This window comes from Mustela lutreola, chromosome 11 (assembly GCF_030435805.1).
Source record: "Mustela lutreola isolate mMusLut2 chromosome 11, mMusLut2.pri, whole genome shotgun sequence".
NCBI lineage: Eukaryota > Metazoa > Chordata > Mammalia > Carnivora > Mustelidae > Mustela > Mustela lutreola.
Genome location: NC_081300.1, coordinates 68353659 through 68374899, shown reverse-complemented (window position 1 = coordinate 68374899; position 21241 = coordinate 68353659). Strand labels below are relative to the sequence as shown.

General features: G+C 40.2%; 1 protein-coding gene across 11 annotated transcripts in view; it reads right to left on the bottom strand.

Annotated features, from left to right (window-relative positions):
• Nucleotides 1-21241, bottom strand: part of PRR14L (proline rich 14 like) — a 63183-nt gene that overhangs the window by 20560 nt on the left and 21382 nt on the right. For 5 of the 11 annotated variants that reach the window (XM_059138729.1, XM_059138730.1, XM_059138731.1 and 2 more), the window contains 3 exons: nt 17731-17803; nt 8486-8509; nt 1971-7137 (listed from right to left, as the gene is read on the bottom strand). In XM_059138729.1, the coding sequence (XP_058994712.1) occupies nt 1971-7137; nt 8486-8509; nt 17731-17803 (5264 nt within the window). Of the gene's footprint in view, nt 1-1970; nt 7138-8485; nt 8510-8538; nt 8660-9644; nt 9761-17730; nt 17804-21241 lie in introns of those variants that run through there. The other 6 variants (XM_059138733.1, XM_059138736.1, XM_059138737.1 and 3 more) reach the window with 4 other exon arrangements.

Sequence of the window (21241 nt, the reverse complement as noted above, 5' to 3'; positions counted from 1 at the left end):
TGTTTATGAGATCATAGAGGCATACTGACAAAACAGACAAAATAAAATGAATACACTATCATTTAAAACAATCTGAGTCAGGGGTGCCTGGGTGGCTCAGTCAGTTAAGAGTCTGCCTTTGGCTCAAGTCACGCTCTCAGGGTCCTGGGATTGAGCCCCGTGTCAGGCTACCTGCTCAGTGTGGAGTCTGCTTCTCTCTCTCCCTCTGCCCTCCTCCTGCTTGTGCTCTCTCTCTCTTGCTATCGCTCTCTCTCTCAAATAAATAAATAAATAAAATCTTTGAAAAAAGTTAAATAAAAAAAAAAAAAAAACCCAATTTGACTCATTCCAGTGTATTTCTTGTGACTACACTATACGAACATTTTTCTATTAACTACAAGACAAGTACTTAGAAGAGCACTCATCTCTCAATTTCCATCAACCCCATTCAGGTTCTGGGGTGTTCTTCTGAAACCCTTTGATTTAGTTAGTTTTCTACTAAGACGCTCAGGGAACTTTGCAATATGCGCCAGATAGCATTTTAGTGACACAGAATGATTCTGCACAAGAGACTGCACAGACACACAAAATACAAGACCTCTTCCAGGCTATTTGTAATTTTAAGGCTTTGATGGTGCTGAGTTTTTAAATTATAGCAACAATGAAAGCTAATTAAAAAAATGTTCAGTTTCTTTGAGGGATTACAAATCAAAGGATTTTTTAATGTCTGAGACAGATCTTTGGGAATTCAACTCTCAAATTCTTTTTCCTCTTATTTTTATAAGGAGGTAAAATGAGGGGCACCTGGGTGGCTCAGTCAGTTAAGTGTCCAAATCTCAATTTCAGCTCAGTTCATGATCTCAGGGTTGTGGGACTGATCCCCACATACGGACTGGGATCAGCAGGGAGTCTGCTTGAGATTCTCTCTCTCTCCATCTCCCTCTTGCCCCAACTCCCTCTCTAAAATAAATAAATGAAATCTAAAAAAAAAAATCAGAAGAAAAAGAAAAAAAAAAGAAGGTAAAATGATATTGGTGAAATGATTTACAACTATTCTAAGTGGTCAAACTCCTCTTCTCTGGCTCACTTAAAATTCTATGAATTGTACAACTATAGTATGTAAATGTCAATCTTTGAAGACTCTCTGCTCCAGGGAGAAATCCAAAGGTTTGTGAACTAGATTTGGTGATGTCTACATAATTAGTTTATTTACTTAAGAAGTACTTATTCTGAGGGTGCCTGGGTGGCTCAGTCGGTTAAGTTGTCTGTCTTCAGCTCAGTTCATGATTCCAGAGTCTTGGGACTGAGCCCTGTGTTGGGCTCTCTGCTCAGTGAGGAGCCTGCTTCTCCCTTCCCTTCTGCCTGCTGCTCCCTATGCTGTGCTCTCTGTGTCAAATAAATAAATAACATCTTAAGAAAAAAAAAGTACTTACTCTGTATCCTTTATATATCAAACATCAAATCAGTTGCTGACCGAATAACACTTTGTCAATAAGATATAGTTAGAAGCCATTGTTTGTCACTATTTTCTTTTTTAAAAGATTTTATCTATTTGACACAGAGGGAGAGATCACAAGTAGGCAGAGAGGCAGGCAGAGAGAAAGGGTGAAGCAGGCTCCCTGCTGAGCAGAGAATCTGACGCGGGACCTGATCCCAGGATCCTGTGATCATGACCTGAGCCTAAGGCAGAGGTTTAACCCACTGAGCCACCCAGGCGCCCCTGTTTGTCACTATTTTTAAGTCTTTGACCTGTAATGGTGTTTGCTCTTTGCAAGGCAGGGGCATGGATAGAAGAGATTCAAAAAATTTGATGGTTTGCGAATGACATGGACAGAACATAGAATGGTAAAAAGACTTAAGACTTACAGGTACATTTTCTCAGCAGAGATTTGTCAAGGTAAACAGAAAATGCAGACACAAGAACTCTAAATAGCCTTGCATTTCCAGCCCTCAACTTTCCCCAGAGATTGAAAAGCAAACATGGATTTTACCTGCTCGTGGTGCTCGGAGTTGGCTGCTGCTTGCTGTGAGTGGAATGAAGAGCAGAGATTTCGAAGGGGCAGGCAGAAGGCCCATGCTGGCTCCAAATGGAAAGCACTCGGCCCACCGAGTAGGGAAGAGAACAGAAGACCTTGTCTGCTATGGAGGCTGGAGATCTTAACCCTTTTAAGCCCTGTGTAAACTGGGTCATGAAGAGCCTCTGCATGGTAGGCATGTGACTAGAGAAGCTCCGTTTTTTTGTCCAGATTCTGTAACATCCAGGAGAACAAAGTGCTAGAAGTGTGTGAAGGCCAAGTACAGAGCAGCCTGCTCTGGTCTGGACTATGGCAGTGCCTCCATAGTCTTGGAGAGGACCTGGAGACTGTGAAGGAGCCTGGGCACATGCCTGACCATGGAGGCCAGTGTCTTCCCTGAATGTGGCCATCCCAGGACAACTGTGGGACAAGAAAAAAGAAAAGGTCCACTTGGGAGGTTGAGACAGGCACCTTTGGGCCTCTCCTAAGGCGAGCCTGGCTGGAGCACAGTGCTCAGGAAAAGTCCTTGGGGACTCGGTCATGCACTCAGAGCCCGATTTCATGTGAAAAGATACTGGGAAAATTTCCGAACCAAACAGCAGTGATGGCACCTTGTTGCTCAAATCTATGAAGCTCATTTTGATGGCTTCGAGTGAATAAAGTGTCAAGGGCTTACTGTTAGGTCTCTTATCCCATCCGCCAGCTGCCAAATAGGGATTCAGCTGCATTGTATTGTATGAAAATCCATCCAGAAGCCTTTTATATCTGAGACGCTTGTAGCTTTTAGCCACTGGAAGAAGTTCAGAGGAACACCGCCGATATCTTAGTTTCTGGGTCTTTGTGGCTGGGACCAGTTTGGAGGCAAGAATGGACAGCTTGCTAAGTAAGGCTGATTCTTTGGTAGGCTTCCTAACATTCAGGCTCCTCAAGGAATGGCATGGAGTCGCCTTCTGCTTTGGTATGTGGCTCGTTAAGCTCCTGGTTGGTTCTCTTTCAGGTTCCAACTGTGCAGGTGCAGGCACGGCACATGAACTGAGAAATCTGTGTGCTTTTGTGGGGATGGTTATAGAGGAACTCTTGAAAAAGGCAGAGCTTCTGATTTTACTTATTTTTTTCCCCGTGTTGACTTGCTCCTGACAGGAAACTTTCTTACATGTTCGATGGGGCTGCTTCTTTAAGGGAAGCACTCTTTTCTGATATGAAGTGTTCCCAAAGGCACCATGTATTTCATCACACCCAGCAAAATCGGGCCCTTGTGCTTTCTGAGGGGCACCATGAAGGCAAGGACCTGTGCACGACTCCATGGCCCTTTTTAATGGATGACACAAGCTTTCCTCCTTTGGATCTTCCAACTTCTGGAACTGTGCAGCTCTGCTGCCCTGGGCCAGCTTTGCTAGGGTGATTTCCTTCATCACGGTGGACCCACCTTTGCAATCTTTAGCTTGGTTCTTATCTTGCAACTCATCTGATAACATGTTAGATGATGTGCATTGTTCCAATATCGTGTGTACTTCTTTTTGATGTATATATTCCTCTTCATTCTGCAACATGTAGTCCAAAGCCCTCTGCCTTTGCTGCTCTTCATCACCAAGCATCTTCTGGGACTTAGAGGGGGTCTCTCTTATTTTATCACCATGACCAGCTTCTCTGGAAATCATCTCCTCAGACTCTTCGCTGACAGTTAAGTGACCCATGGGTCCCCTCCGATGTTCTTCAGTTTTTTCTTCTCTCAATTTAGTTCCTGTTTCTATTGTCAAAGGCAAATTTTGCACACCAATGTCTATTCTGACTCCTTCACTAGAATTACTCCCATCTCCTGGTGCTCTTTCCTTCGTCTCAAGCAGGACGGTGTGATGCCCCATGTTTTCACAAGGCATTTCACCATCTTTTGGTTTAAAAAGATTTTCCAGGTCAGTTTCTTCACTATTAACATTACTTTCTGAATTTTTGTGAGAAGACAGATATGAAGGCATTATCTCAATGGATTCCAGGCTCCCTACGGGAGCAGGATTCTCATCTGGACATCCAGAAGATAGCAACTCTTTCGAGGAAATTCCAAAGGTACTGTCCTTATCAAACTCAGAATTTATTTCCAGTCTTGATCCTTTAATCATTCCTTCTATTTCTCTAAGAGATGTTTCTTTAACTTGCTCTTCATGATGAATATAATTTAAGGACACATTTACTCTATCCAGTGTTCTTGTATTTGGTTCATGATCTGTAACAGACTCTATATCATGGGCACAAGAGTCTGGGTACACTTCCATTTCACAATCTTTTAATGATCTGCTTACTTTCTCTTCACATGATTTTTTAATTTCCAGAGGCTGCCCTGTAGAGGACGTAGCATTTGGGAAATCTGAGTCCTGGCCAATCATTCCGATAAATGCAGCATTCAGTTCTCCTCTCTGAGATAGAGTACTCACCAAGGTTTCCTGTAACCTCAGTCTATCTTGCCCTGCACCACTGTCAAGAGTACTAGATGCTCTGAAGTCTAACATGCCTTCTGTAGACTTTCTACTGCAGTTCGTGTAGATGATGTCTGGCATGTCATCTGCGGACTCCTCACTACCAGAAATACGTTGAGAGTCTCCTTTCAAATTGCCTTTCTTTGAACTACCACTGGACAATGGGTTGTTACTGGCTGAACCAACTAGCAGATCCTTTTGGTTGTGGCTTACGTCTCTGTTAGGTGCTATGACAGTCTCTTTCTCTTCACCATCTAGTGTCTCCTTAGCTGGTTTATCTTCATTCCTGCATTCATCTGGTCCATTTTGATTATGCTGGCAGTTAAGGACTTCATCTCCTTTCTGATCAAGAGTTTCAACTGTTTGGCTCCTGTTTTTGAAACTGGAGAACATAATAGTAAGAGACTGGTCCAACAATTTTTCAGGCCTTGGAATGTTTGCAGGTACGTTTAGTTCTGGTGTGGCACAGTCAGAGATTTTATACTTGCAAAACACAGTCTCTTTAGGTATATCCTGTTCCTTTCCTTCTAGCCATTCCTCACTGGGCTGGGTGTGAATAGTGGGGGAAATGGCCTTGTCTAAAGCTTCACTATTTAACATGCCTGCTGCCATTCTTTTCCTCATCTTATCTCCTTTAGTTTCTTCCCCAGAAAGTTCACTTCCCTCCGAAGTAAAACTCACTTTGTGGGTGCTACTTTCTGTGGAGTCTTCTCTTCCTTGCAAGTGGTGACTGCTGAGCTGAAATGCATCTTCACACTTGGTTATCAAAGAGTTTTCAACTTTTGTGATGATTCTGCTGGACTCAAAAGCAGCACAAGAAGAACACATACTCTCTTCTTGTGCATTTTTACTTACACGAGGACAGCTAGAGAGATCCTGAGATTGAACACTATGACATTCCATAACAGAGACTTCTTGAGGCAAGCCTGCTGCTTCTTTCTTACTTGAGGGAAGTCTGGAATGTAGATCGACTATTCCAGAATCAGTCACTTTGCTTTTTCTTTCTAGGCTTCCTGGTTTGATGTTTAAGGTGGGGTTGTTTGATGAGGCACCACAGGTTTTGTCACCTGATGGAGAGACATCTTTCATTTTTGTCTTCATGGAAATGATTTGGGTATCAGCAATGACATCTGCTCCATCCTCTAATGGAGGGTGATGGCTCTGTTGGGAATCCTCACTTGTTGCTAAAGGCATCTTTCTTCGAGCTGGCAACTTAGCGTGGTCTTGAGAATTAAGGGGCACTTGATTTAAAACACATTCACTTTCTATTTTGTTTACAACCAGTTCATTGGTACAAGGAAGTTCATTCATCTCACAGGCAATGTTCTGCTCATCTAAATGTGAACTATCGTCCTGTGCAGCCTGTACAGCTTGTTCTGACTTGGGTTTGTAATCAAATTCTAGGGATGGTGGTAACTGAGCAATATCTTTCTTGGGTTTTGACACCTCATTCACAGGACTTATCTGGTCCTCACGCATTAAACTCACAAGGGATTTTCTTTCAATCAGAAATTCATTATATGATGCTTCACTTAACTGGGTGTCGCCTTCCAGATTTCTCTGGAAGCGGAATGAGTTAGAGTCTTTACTGTAAATCTTTTCAGTTATCGTTCTGAGCTCTATAGTGGTTGTCTGTTCTGGCTCCTTAATTGGCATTAAGGAGGAAAAGCTGCTCTCTTCAGAGTGTTTGCCTAAATGGCTCATATCAGTAGAAGTTTCTCTATGGTCCTCATGGTTTTTCAAGCTACCTTGAGTGTCTAGAGTGATTTTCAGATCTTTTTTTTTAAACATTTGTTCCGTGGCTTCAGTGAAAGAACCAGGCATTGAAGAACTAGACCTGTCTGTCTGGATACTGCCTTGAACACAAGAGTTACCATGGCTAGTCTCTTTGGGGGAGGCAACAGTCTCTTTTTCACCAGGACAATAACTGCTAGCATCCTCTTCTGGTTGCCTGGCGTTAACAAGAAAGAGTTCCCCTCTTTCACTCCTGGGGTTCAAAAACTGTTCATTTTCCTCTCTAGTAGCCACGTTCTTGCTTTGATCGTCCCCATCAAAACAGGAATTGCCTGTCTTTTCAGCACATCCCTTTGGCAAGCCATCACCTTTAAAACCACATGTTTCTAAGGATGGTGTTCTGGATTGTGGACCAGACAAACTTGAAGAGAAATAGGAAATGCCAGAGTTTTCTCCTAAGGGTTCTGTAACAATTACATTTCTTGTGGCTTTGGGACTGCCATGGGCAGAACTGTGTTTTTCATTATGGTGGCTGAGAATTTGTTGGTGATTGTCATCTGCTTCACAGACAAGGTTTAACTTATACACCTCTTCCTTCCCATTGTCCACTTTGGAAATGGCACTGCTCCCTGGTAACAATGACAACCAAGAAGGACAAGTTTTTAATTCTTCACATTCTTTTTCTTTAGAAGTTGCTTCTGTTAATCCAGGGTCCACAAAGGTTAAAGGCTCTAGGGAAACTAATGTGCTGGTTTCTGAAACCTCACCACTGGCCATGATTTTGTCTATTTCTGGGTATTCGCTGCACCCAGCTGAGAGACCTTTACTCACATTGCCATTCTTGTGTCCTTCATTATAATCCGTCTTAGTACCATTGACCTTTATACCTTGTACTTCAGTAGATTTTAGAAGAGTTCCAGTTGTAATTTGTACATTTCCTTCTGCACGAGAAAAAGAAATCCAAATCAGTATGCAATTAAAAAAAAATTAGTTACACTTTCATAAATTTAATTATGTGATCAATAGCAACAAAAAAGACCCAACTCAAAAAGCAAATTATAAAATTAGTGCATGAGGGTGCCTGGGTGGCTCAGTGGGTTAAGCCGCTGCCTTCGGCTCAGGTCATGATCTCAGGGTCCTGGGATCGAATCCCGCATCGGGCTCTCTGCTCAGCAGGGAGCCTGCTTCCTCCTCTCTCTCTCTGCCTGCCTCTCTGCCTACTTGTAATCTCTCTCTGTCAAATAAATAAATAAATCTTTAAAAAAAAAAAAATTAGTGCATGATACCATTGGTTTTGTTCTTTTATGCAAAATACGACGCAGGGCCAAAAGTATACTCGCCTAATTTTGAACAACTGCCTTTCTCTAAGTATTACTTATTTAAATGTACTTACTTAGCTGGACAATTGAATATGGAGACATACATGTAATCCAGAGTCTTAAGAAGCTTCCATTTTAAAAGATTAATAAAGCAGACCCACAATATAACATCTTATATTATTCAATGAGCATCTTCTTATTACTTGAATAATACTGAGACATAAATAAATTACCTCTTTGTAAAAGAACAGTTTTACACAAAACCTATGTAAAAGATAAATGTGTAAGTTGAATATTAGTTTTGAACTGAATTACTTAGAGTAACTGCTTCCCTACAAAACTAGTTATGAAAGCTGAGTGACAGATACATGTGGGTTTAGTATACTCGCCACTTTTCAATAAATTAAAAATTTTCTTTTATGAAACATTAAAGAATAAAAAACCTTTTTAAGCAGAAGGTAAATGCAATTCATAAAGAAGTATTACTATACAGTGTCCCTGAAATCCTAGGTAAAAGACGCAGTATAAACAAGTTCCCCAAACTTGTTAATATATAAAAAGTTTTTCATCCTTACTTTCTTTTTAGAAAACACAGATATACTCATACATGTGCATATATGTATATGTATATTTGCATGCACACATATATATAACAAAATACGAGCACTAAACAGATAAAGCTAAAACCAAATCAACCTAAAGATCTAATTCTCACTAGAATATAAACTCCGTAAGTAAGGATCATGTTTGTCTTGGTCTCTTCCTTTCCCTATTGCCCAGCATAATACCCAGTACAAAATAGCATTCAATAAATCTGGGGAATTAATAAACGGTTAGGTCAAATCAACAAATGCTATGAATACTGTCTTTTAGAGCTTCCCTATCCATTTCTCAACTGGTACTGAGAGCAGCAATTCTGAGAAAAAGAACAGCAACTCTGAAGGCAGGTGGGCTCTGTGATCTTACTTACCTCTCTGAGTTTCAGTTTCCTCCTCTGAAAAAGAGGGTATGAAATACACTTACCTCAGTGCTACTTTGAGGATTAAATTAAACAATACATGTAAAACACCACCTGGTACAGTGCCTGCCATTTAAAGAAAAAGTGCTTTTCCTTTGTTCTGCTTTCTTTCTTATCTTACTGGACCTGAGAACAGTTAAAATGATAAACTTAATAACTATGCTAGGACAGGACACAGTGTTTAAAAATACTGGGAGTCAACAAATACTAGATGGATAAATACATACTGGATTCCACAAGCCTGCACAAATTCCAATTATTGACTTATTATGGCCTTGAAATCCTAATGGCCCATACAGTATTTATCTTTTTGAAACTAGCTTACTTTCCACATCATAGCAGATAACCCTACCTATTCATGAATTTCTAAGTGCATTTACCCCAAATAGTTTAGTGTATCTCTTCACTGGAGAGTATAGCATTAAGCCATTCCTGTAAATTCCAGTCCTTTACACGCTGGTCTAGCACCATCCTAGTCAAATCCTTCGTTTTATCTGCTCAAGAAAACTGCAAAACTCTTCACCCATCCCCAAACTATTCACTACTGTGCAAGGCACTTAAGGCAAGATTCCACCTCAGAGCCCTTACCTGCTAAGAAGAACACCTGTTCTCAACTGAGCTGAGAATCTTAGGGGGAAGGAGGGGAACAGTTGCTTCCCAGGTGGTATTAACACTGAAGGCTGGGTGGGAAACAGGGGTTGTGTACAGCTTGAAAGCAAGAAGATACTCTACCAATCTTTTACTTGATTATAATTAACCACGTTGACTTGGAAATGTCGAAGAATTTTAAAGGAGAGTTTGAGGCAATTATGTTTATAAGAAAGTTCTCTAAAGGCTATGGAACACTGACCCAGTCCTCTCCTTTAATATGGGGAGAAAGATGGTATCCCCTTGTAGGACTTGTAAAGGTGAGTCAAGTGCCAGAGTTCAAACTTGGTTAGGGCTAGGAACTCCTTTGGGTTTTCACTCCCTTGTACAGGATCTCTACTAAAACCTCTGTGATACTGTTTCTCAAATATTTGTTTAATGTATCACCTCTGTGAGACTGGAGCTATCTGAGGGCAGAAACAGGACCTTAATGATCACTGTGGATTGAGTACCCGACACTGACCTTGGCACATAGCAGGTACATAATAGATGTTGTCTGAATGAAGAACAAGAAGGTTAGGGAAGCTGATCAAAGTATTAGATATACTCCATCCAGCAACTCCACTTCTGGGTATATATCTAAAGGAAATGAAATCACTATTCTGAAAAGATATCTGCACCCCATGTTCATTCCAGCATTATTTACAGTGGGTGAGACATGGAAACAACCCTAAGTATCCATTAATGAATGAATGGATAAAGAAAATGTGGCATATTAAAAAGAAGTATTTAGGTATACTGGAGGGTAAAACATGTATTTTGTGAGGTATGGGTCTATTTTTATTTATTTATTTTTAAAGATTTTATTGTATTTATTTATTCGACAGAGACAGAGACAGCAAGAGCACAAGCCTGGAGACAAAGGGAGAGGAGAAGGCTCTCCACTAAGCAGGGAGCCCAATGCAGCCCTAGATCCCTGGACCCTTGGATCATGACCTGAGTTGAAGGCAGCTGCTTAACCAACTGAGCCACTCAGGTGCCCCAGTCTGGGCCTATTTTTACAAGCATTGGGATTTCATGACCTCAGCTGAAGGCCCTAGATTTATTGTTTTATTAAATGGTTATTAACCATTTAAAAAGTGCTTACATTTGCAGAAACTGACAAAACTAATCCTAAAACTCAAACAAAAATGCAAGGGACACATAACAACTGAAATGCTCTTGAAAAAGAACAAAGATGGGGTGCCTGGGTGGTTCAGTCATTAAGTGTCTGCCTTTGGCTCAGGTCATGATCCCAGGGTCCTGGGATCAAGTTCCACATTGGGCTCCCTGCTCAGAGGGAAGCCTGCTTCTCTCTCTCCCACTCCCTCTGCTTGTGCTCCCTCTGTCAAATAAATAAATAAAATCTTAAAAAAAAAAAAAAAAAAGACAGAAAGAAAGAGAAAGAACAAAGATGGTAGACTCACACTTCCTGATTTCAAAAACAAAGTTGCAGTAATATAGTGTGGCACTGACACAGGATGGATTTAATGAAAAGCAAGGAAATCAGAACTGAGAATCCAGAAAGAAACTCAAACATTTATAGCCAGTCAACTGATTTTTGACAAAGAGACCAAGAAGAATGGCTTTTCAATATATGGCTCCAGGACAACTGGACATCCACATGCAAATGAACACATATGGACGCTGTCTCACGTCATACAAAAAAATTAACTCAAAGTAGATCAGAAATCTTAATATAAGAACTGAGAGTAAAAAGCCTTACAAGAAAACACAAGAGTGAATTTTCATGATTTTGGTAATGATTTCTTAGCTAAGATACCGAAGGAGTGATAAAAAGAAGACTGGTAAACTGGACTTCATCAAAACTAAAATCTCGGGGAAACTGGGTGGCTCAGTTGGTTAAGCATCCAACTCTTTTTAAAAAAGATTTATTTATTTATTTGAGAGAGAGGGAGAGAGAGCAAGCATGGGGAGGGAGAGGAACAGAGGGAGAAGAAGACTCCCTGCTGAGCAGGGAGCCTGATGCAGGGCTCGAAGGACCCAGAGATCATGACCTGAGCTGAAGGAAGACACTTAACTGACTGGCCACCAAGATGCCCCAAATAAATAAAAAATCTTAAAAAAAAAAAAAAAAAAAAAGAGAGAGAGAGAGAGAACTGAAAATTTATGTCTACACAAAATCTATACACAAATGCTGACAACAGCATGATTAATAATAGCTAAAAAGTGGAAACAACCTAAATGTCGATCAGACAAATGGATAAATGGAATATTATTCAGCCATAAACATGAATGGCGTACTTATATATGCTAGATCATGGATGAACCTTAAAAATCTTTATGCCAAGTGAGATCAGTCATAAAATACCAGGTCTCATTTACAAGAGCAGATTAGTGGCTGGAAAAGGTTGGGGGGTATGGAAGAATGGAATGAAAAATGAATGCTAATGGATACAAACCAGGTGGGAGTAATGAAAATTAAATTAGGGTTATGGTTGCATGCTGTAAGTACAGAAGAAAACCACTGAACTGTATGTATACCTCAAATGGGCAAACTTTATAGTACATAAATTGTATCTCAATAAAATTATTTTTAAAAAAGTGCTTATACTCCAATTATAAGTAACTTAAAGATTAATGTAAAATATAAGTAAAAATAGAAGTAAACTTAAAGATTAAAAATCAGAAAACTGAGAGATCTTTTTTTAGGTGTTATTTCCATATAACCATATAACCAAAATTGGGGACAGACATGCTGGAGGTTGACAAAGATTTAATTGCATTTCTGTCAAAACCTTCTCCCAAATCAAAACATTAAGTGGTTAGACTGTGGACACTAAATATGACATCCGTTTTTGGCACATCGTACATCTCATTTTAAAAAAGATGTGCAATGGGTTAGCAATATTGTAATGTCTTATAAAAGGAAGCTCTCCTGTGTGGAGACTCACAAAAACTACCTACAGGGAGGAGGCCAGCAGACAACCCTACAAGCTATTGTCACCTCCCCAGCTTCTCTGACCAACAAACATCTGGTTTTCCAAACGAATGAATTAACAATGAAAAAGGATTCAAGGGGCACCTGGGTGGCTCAGTAGGTTAAATCCTCTGCCTCTGGCTGGGGTCATGATCCCAGGGTCCTGGGATCGAGCCCCACATCAGGCTTTCTGCTCAGCAGCAAGCATGCTCCCTGCCCCCCTCTCTATGCCTGCCTCTCTGCCTACGTAGGATCTCTGTCTGTCAAATAAATATAAAATTAAAAAGAAAAGAAAAAGAAAAAGGATTCAACTCCTTAACTGGAACTCATATACTATTGGTCCCAAAGGGTACAACCACTCTGGAAAACTGTCAGTTTCTTATAAAATAAACACACTTTCCAAATGACCCAGCAGTGTCACGCCTAGGTATTTGCCCAGGTGAAATGACAACTCATGTTCACACAAAACCTTGTACACAAGCGTTCACTGCAGCTTTATTCCTAACTGCCCAAACTGGAAACCCCATTTCCATGGAAATAGGAAACCCTATTTCCCTAAACCCTATTTCACATCTCCCTCAATGGGAAATAAACAAGTTGTGACAGAAATTTCCCTCAATGGGAAATAAACAAGCTGTGATAGAACCAGACGACAGGATACTCTTCAGCAAGAAGAAGCAATGAAGTACTGATACACATAGCTGTATGGATGAATCCTGAACGCACTATGCTAAATGAAAGAAGCCAGACTCAAAGGCTTCTCTTCTATGATTACATTTAGGGACATTTTGGACAACATAAAACCATACGGACAGAAAAAGATCAGTGGATGCTAATGACGGAGGCTGGCCAGAGGGATGCACTATAAAAGAAATGCAAGAAATCACTGGGGTGATGGAAATGTTCTGTATCTTGATTGTGGTGAGTCACACAACTGTATTTGTCAAAACTCACAGAGCTGTACACACAAACAAAAGGGTGAATTTTAGTGTAGGTTAAGTTATACCTTAATTTTTAAAAATGATTTTATTTATCTATTTGACAGAGGGTGAAAAAACACAAGCACGGAAGTGGTAGAGGGAGAGGAAAAAGCAGGCTCCCCATGAGCAGAAAGCCTGATACAGGGCTTGATCCCAGAACTCTGGGATCATGACCTGAACTGAAGGCAGACACTTAACTGAATGAACCACCCAAGGGCTCCTACACCTTAATCTTAAATAAATAAATAAATAAATAAAAATAAAAAAATTTTCAGTTCCCAAAAGGTCTGCACTTATTTCATGTTGTCTATTAAATGGGAGTGGTACTGGCTGATTTTTCAACTTTCCCCACCCTAAAATATAAATTATAGGAGGACAATGACATAAATAGGGAATATAAACAGGAAATATTCTTTCCAAATTATATATATATATTTAAAAAGAATCAATAAACTCCAAGAATCTAGATGAATATAGAGCATAAGAAATTTATTGATAGGGTTCTTTCCATCTACTTAAAATGCTTAATTGAATCGTATGACAGACATAGAGGGCTTTGAAACATAGTTTCAACTTGAATTCTTCTAAATAGTTCAAACTACCTAGTTCCAAAAATTACATAAGGTATCTTTTCCCTCCTTGACTGCTTTTACCTATGCATCATAATGTATTCCCTCAAATGCTCTTCCTATTTCTTATGACTCTCCTACTTCAGAGAATTCCTAAATAACCCTTCATGGAGACTGCTACTCTGGGAATTAAGTCATAAACTTCCCAAACCAAGCCTGTTACTAACAGGGAACTTGCGGGGGAGAAAACCACAACAGAAACAAACAAAAACTTGATAATGTCAATTCTATAAAATACTAAACAGAATTATGGTAAAAAAGCCACATTAGAAAAGCCACACTGATGGAACTAGAGGGTATCATGCTTAGCGAAATAAGTCAATCGGAGAAAGACAACTATCATATGATCTCCCTGATATGAGGAAGTGGAGATGCAACATGGGGGGTTAAGGGGTAGGAGAAGAATGAATGAAACAAGATGGGATTGGGAGGGAGACAAACCATAAGTGTCTCTTAATCTCACAAAACAAACTGAGGGTTACTGGGGGAAGGGGGTTTGGGAGAGGGGGGTGGGGTTATGGACATTGGGGAGGGTATGTGCTATGGTGAGTGCTGTGAACTATGTAAACCTGGTGATTCACAGACCTGTACCCCTGGGGATAAAAATACATTATATGTTTATTTAAAAAAAAAAAAAAAAGAAAAGCCACACTGGTAGAAAGGGAGGGGCAACAGAGTGCCTGAGAGGAGGACACCCTCCTTTTGTGAAATGGCCCCTCAGCCAACATCCATCACTGCTCCCCCATGGCCATTTTTCATAGGCCTGCCCTACAGCAATCAAGAAATAAGGAATGATTTGCAAGGTAACATCCTACCAATTAAAGATGACTTTTGGTTAACACAAATGTCCTTTCAAAGCATTAAGCTTGTTCTAATTTTATCTACCTAAGTCACAGCAGACATGACTGTAAAGAACCTAAAAATTCTGAATACCACACTAACTTGGAAGTACTGTGAATGGGACATTTACTTAGAGAAGGAAGAACAACACACCAATGAGAGTGTGGCAGACTTAGGTTCTCTTGCTGAACGCCTCCATGCAGGGAACCCAAATCCATTCCTCAGAAAATTTATCAATTCACACAGCCCTAACCTCTGAGGTGCCCTCATTCAGAACAAGCAAAACCGAATAGAGCAAACATTTAAAATAAAAGTAGGAAGGATATACCAGTTTTTATCAGGAAGATCTACCTCTAAAATGTGTGGGACCAGGATCTGGGGCAGAGTGAAAATTCTGCAGCTGGGGACCCCCGAGGCAGTGCACCACTAAGTCTCCAAGAAATAGTAAATGACAGGCTGCCAAATGCTTTACTTTAAACCTGGCAAACTGAGCTGAGATGCTGGCCACATGACAATACAGCATGTACACTTGTTTAATTGAAATCCATGGCAGCAGCCTGTGTGTTCATTTCTTTCACAGACCTGCCTTCATAGAACTTTCTTTCTGCCTTGAATGATTGGTTGGGCGGAGCCTGTTTCCTCCTGTGCAACAAAGGGACACCTTGGGTGGCTCTTTGGGGACTGAATGGAAAAACACATCACAGTCAGGCACACTAGGTCACTGTTACTAAAAAACTCTAGTAGAGCTGCTGTTTTCAAGTTTCTCCATCTAAAACTGAGAACCTTGCACATGGCTTTGGGGAAAGAAAAATAAACCATATTCCCAATTTTAGTAATTAAAGAATGGTATTAACTCAGGAAGAAAAATGTCACAAAGTAGTTTATCTGTGAGTACTTTTCAGAAGAGCTCATCTTATCCATGTCCAATGTAGACCAGATTTTTTGGTGGACAGTGACCAGGTAAGCCTGAGAAGGCAGATTTCCTCACTGAAAAGAATTCTCTTTTCTTCTCTTGTTTTTGTTTGTTTTTTTTTTCCCAATATTTTTATTTATTTTTTTAAGATTTTTTATTTTTTTAAGTAATCTTTACACCCAACATGGGGCTCGAACCTACAACACCGAGATCAAGAGTTACTTACTCTACCAACCAAGTCAGCTAGGCACCCATTTTTTTTGCTTGTTTTTTAATTTATTTATCTTCATTAAGTAATCTCTATGCCCAACATGGGGCTCAAACTCATGACCCTGAGATCAAGACTTGTATGCGCTACCAAATAAACTAGTCAGGCACCCCCCTAATTCTGTTTAAAGGTCAGTTCAGTTGTTAAGTGAAAGTGTCTTTGGTATATTTGGTATGTGGGTGAAAATATACCAAATACACCAAAGACTCAATACAGCAATATTGGAGCCCCCTAAAAAGATATTTGAGGTGGGGGGTGGAAGGGTGGCTAAAATGGTCCCAAGTAAGGCCCTAGGAACTGGGTGAGACACGTACAAAAGGACATTTCTCATCTTCAGAGTTTTAATCTATACTGGACAGCCAAGCCTTTGAGCCACAGAGGAAATCTCCAGCAGCAGGAAGCAGGGTGATAAACTGGGACAAGTGCCCTTTCTCATAAGGACAATTTGTGCTTCCTTTTCTGTCTGGGCTGCCAAAAAGCAGAGAGTCAAATATGATGTTTTATCACAGTAACAAAACGTTCATATAATTAAACATACTTGCTCTATTTTCCTTTTTTTATGGTTTTGATTACTCCGTATTTTTAACTTTAATTGCATAATACATACACAGAGTCCTCTCTAAAGTTACATATGATTATTTTCAGCCTGGGGAGAAAATCTTGGCTCAGCACTCTTTCTTTAGGCCTCTGTTTTCTCCTCAATCAATCAATCTAAAGGTGGTATCTCAGATGCCTCTATCTATTCATTATTTTGAGGAACAATACAAAGCAATGGAAATGAAAATGCTTTGACGGTTTTCAAGGTGACCTGGAGTGAACACTTTCTCCTATCCCTGCCCAGGGGAACAGAAACAGGATGCACTCTATAGTGCTGAACTGGACTGGGTCAATTTCTCCCCATTCATGTTAACCTTTCCGAACAGGCAGTTTAGTTTTATAAAATCAAAGATTTCACATCAATAGGGGTTCATTATATAAAAGGGGGAAGCAAACTATTGTCAAAACTAAGGCTCTCTGGGTGCCTGGGTGGCTCAGTGGGTTAAGCCGCTGCCTTCGGCTCAGGTCATGATCTCAGAGTCCTGGGATCGAGTCCCGCATCGGGCTCTCTGCTCAGCAGGGAGCCTGCTTCCCTCTCTCTCTCTCTCTCTGGCTGCCTCTCTGTCTACTTGTGATTTCTCTCTGTCAAATTAATAAATAAAATCTTTAAAAAAAAAAAAAAAAAAAAAAAAAAAAAAAAAAAAAAACTAAGGCTCTGCTTGGGGTGGCTAACTGGCTCAATTGGAAGAGCATGTGACTCTTGAATTCAGGGTCATGAGTTCAAGCTCCACACTGGGGGTAGAGTTTACTTAGAAACAAAAACAAAAGACGGGTGCCTGGGTGGCTCAGTTGGTTAAGTGTCTGCCTTCAGTTCAGATCATGATCCCAGGGTCCTGGAATCCAGTTCCATACTGGGCTCCCTGTTCAGAAGGGAATCTGCTTTGCCCTCTGTCTTTCCTCTTCCCCATGCCTGCTTGCGTGCTCTCTCAAATAAATAAACAAAATCTTTTTTTAGAAAGTTGAAAAACTTAGGGCGCCTGGGTGGCTCAGTGGGTTGGGCCGCTGCCTTCGGCTCAGGTCATGATCTCAGGGTCCTGGGATCGAGTCCCGCATCGGGCTCTCTGCTCAGCGGGGAGCCTGCTTCCTCCTCTCTCTCTCTGCCTGCCTCTCTGCCTACTTGTGATCTCTGTCGAATAAATAAATAAAATCTTAAAAAAAAAAAAAAAAGAGAAAGAAAGTTGAAAAAATTAAAACAAAAACCAAAAAACCACAAGAAAACCTCAGGCACTGCTCAATAATATTAAGTGTCTTCAAGTATGTCTGTGGACAAGATCAAGAATTTCTACAGTTAAGTCCATCTTGCAAGGCAGGGACTTGCATTCCCAATGCGAAATAGAAACCGTGAACTAAAACAGTGTGTGTAATAAGTAGAAAAAGGAAAAGACTGGAGAAAAATAAATACCTTTGCTTCTTAGACAGTCTTCAGGGAGGCCTGTGCATAAACGTTCTCTGCTTGACTGCATCAGGAGGTCTTCCTGGAAGAAGAAAATCCAGTGGTCAGGGAGGATTCAGAGATACCTGATCATGAATGCAAATTACCATCTGAGAAACTTCTTTATGACTAGCAGTCATAAATTTTTGGTAGCAGTCACAAAGATTGGCAACTGAAGGAAACCTCAAATTTTTTTTTTTGAAGATTTTATTTATTTATTTGACAGACAGAGATCACAAGTAGGCAGAGAGGCAGGCAGAGAGAGAGGAGGAAGCAGGCTCCCTGCTGAGCAGAGAACCTGATGTGGGGCTTGATCCCAGGACCCTGGGATCATGACCTGAGCCGAAGGCAGAGGCTTTAACCCACTGAGCCACCCAGGCGCCCCAGAAAACCTCAAATTTAAAGAAATAAAATCAATAAAAACTGCTCTTCTCTAGAATTTGAACTTGAAAAGCCAAGTTTCCCAAGGTCTGGATAATAACAGAGGCTTAAAATGCTGACCCTATTAAATACCTTCTGAATAAAGAAACACATTGCTGGGCCGCCTGCCTCTCTGCTTACTTGTGATCTCTCTCTGTCAAATAGATAAATAAAATCTTTAAAAAAAAAAAAGAAACACATTGATGCAATGTAACCTTAATTTCATCCATTTATATCCAAAGTGGATGTATCTCAATCCCCAACCACTCTAGAGATCATGTATGCATTTTCTTTCCAAACTTCTTAGAAGGGCTATTTTCTCTTTTCATCTCCCTTCACTGGAGGAAGAGCATGCAAAGAAGAACACCATCAATGACAACCAGTTTTCTCCTACAGAACAAATTCAGAAAAATGGGAGGGGTCAGTGACAGCAAAATGTGCATGTCATGGCAGCAAATGGCTTCAAGCACCATGAAGGAAAGTTTACCAGCTAGGAGATGCTGAAAGAACAAAGATCGCTGCTTATGTTAAGCTCTCCTTCTGAGTCACCTCTCTTACCCTACCCCAAGATTTAAGTTTTTTTTCATACTGATTTAATTGCTAAGTGCAAGATACTGACATGGTACATATCTAAATCCATGGATAGTGGTATCATTACTGTAACTTGGTAATTTTTATAGCACTTCAAACAAACTCAAAACTAGCAAAAAGCTCAGTGGATTAAGCCCCTGCCTTCAGCTCAGGTCATGATCTCAGGGTCCTGGGATCGAGCCCCACATTGGGCTCTCTGCTGAGCAGGGAGCCTGTTTCCCCCATCTTTCTCTGCCTGCTTCTCTGCCTACTTGTGATCTCTGTCTGTCAAATAAATAAATAAAATCTTAAAAAAAAAAAAAAAAAAACTAGCAAAAGCCATCTGTATCCTAAGCAAAGTTCTCTCGTGGAAACAGAACCCAGGACGGAGAGGGAAGATAAAAGCAGTGGCAAGAACTGGTGGAGACAGGCGGAAATAAAACATCACCACTGAAATTGACAGCATGGACTATCTCATATGAAGGACTATTTTTCCATTTTCTTAGTGTGGAATACTTTTGCAAGGCATGAACTTAAAAACAAGTATCTCCCAGATAATTTACAGTAATACTACCTGTTTGACAAAATATGAGTTCTAGCATGATGCCAGACTGAACTTGTCTGCAAAGGAGGAGAAGAGAAAGCTCTTACTTACTGTAAAAGGAATCATGGAATTAGAAAATCACTACTGGGTGACCATCACAGTAATAATAATCTCAACCAACAATCGTCAATGGATGTTAAAACTAGTGGCTAACAATAGCCAAACTATGGAAAGAACCTAGATGTCCATCAACAGATGAATGGATCAAGAAGATGTGGTATATATACACAATGGAATACTATGCAGCCATCAAAAGAAATGAAATCTTGCCATTTGCAACAACGTGGATGGAACTAGAGCGTATCATGCTTAGCGAAATAAGTCAAGCAGAGAAAGACAACTATCATATGATCTCCCTGATATGAGGAAGTGGTGATGCAACATGGAGGCTTAAGTGGGTAGAAGAATAAATGAAACAAGATGGGATTGGGAGGGAGACAAACCATAAGTGACTCTTAATCTCACAAAACAAACTGAGGGTTGCCGGGGGGAGGGGGTTGGGGAGAAGGGGGTGGGATTATGGACATTGGGGAGGGTATGTGATTTGGTGAGTGCTGTGAAGTGTGTAAACCCGGTGATTCACAGACCTGGGGATAAAAATATATGTATATAAAAAATATATGTTTATAAAAAATAAAAAATTAAAAAAAAAAAAAAAAAAAACTAGTGGCTAAAAGTTTGAATCAGAAACAAATATTTACATAGCCTCAAAGTATCTTTCCATGAGATAACTAATAATTTCATAAGGGAAAATAGTAACTGCAGTGGAGAAAGCTGGCAGCTCCCACCTGAACCAAGTGATAGACTTGACCTCCCAGGAATGAAGCAACCCAAAGCCATGTGCCTCCTAAGAGGATGGACCAAGAAGAACCAGCATCACTTCTGTGGGATTCCTGCTGCCAAAATGCATAATCAGAATCTAATCATGAAAAGTCCAGACAAATCCAAATAGAGGGAAATTCAACAAGATAAATGGCCTGTATTCTTCAAAAGTGTCAAGGTCATGGGCTGAGGAACTGTTACGCATTATAGGAGGTTAAAGAGACATGCCAACTGAATGCTACAAGTGATCCTAGGTTTTTCCTAGACCGCCCCCCCAAAAAAAAACCATTTTATTTTGCTTCAAAAGACATTAGTGCAACTGGCCAAACTTGAATATAGTCTGTAGATTAAATAAAAATACATAGATCAGTGTTAACTACTTGATTTTGACTAAGGTACCATGTGGTCATGCATCACAATGTCTTTTTTTTTTTTTTTTTAAAGATTTTTTTTATTTTTATTTATTTGACAGAACACAAGTAGGCAGAGAGGCAGGCAGAGAGAGAGGAGGAAGCAGGCTCCCTGCTGAGCAGAGAGCCCGATGCGGGACTCAATCTCAGGACCCTGAGATCATGACCTGAGCCGAAGGCAGTGGCTTAACCCACTGAGCCACCCAGGCGCCCTCACAATGTCTTTTTTTTGCTAGGAAATACACACTGAAATATTTAGGCATCATGTCTGCAACTATACTCCCAAATTATTCAGGGGGGAAAAAAAAAGCAAAAGTGGAAAAATGTTAACATGTAGGGAATTTGCATGAAGGGTATATGGGAATTCTTTGTACTATTTGTGCAACTTTTCTGTAAGTCTAAAATTATTTCAGAATAAGAAGTTACAGAAACATCTTTATTTGTAGTTACATTTGCTTCTTTATCCAAAATGGTATTTCTCTTGCTGTTACAGTTCTCAGGCTGAATGTTTGGGATGTGACATGAGATGCTATTTAGAATTATTTTTTCAGGCTAATACTTTATAGAAAAGGCAGAATGTTGGAGTAAAAGATTATGGGATGAGGAGTTAGAAAGGGCTCTGTTCCAACCTCAGGACTCCTACCTATTAGCACTA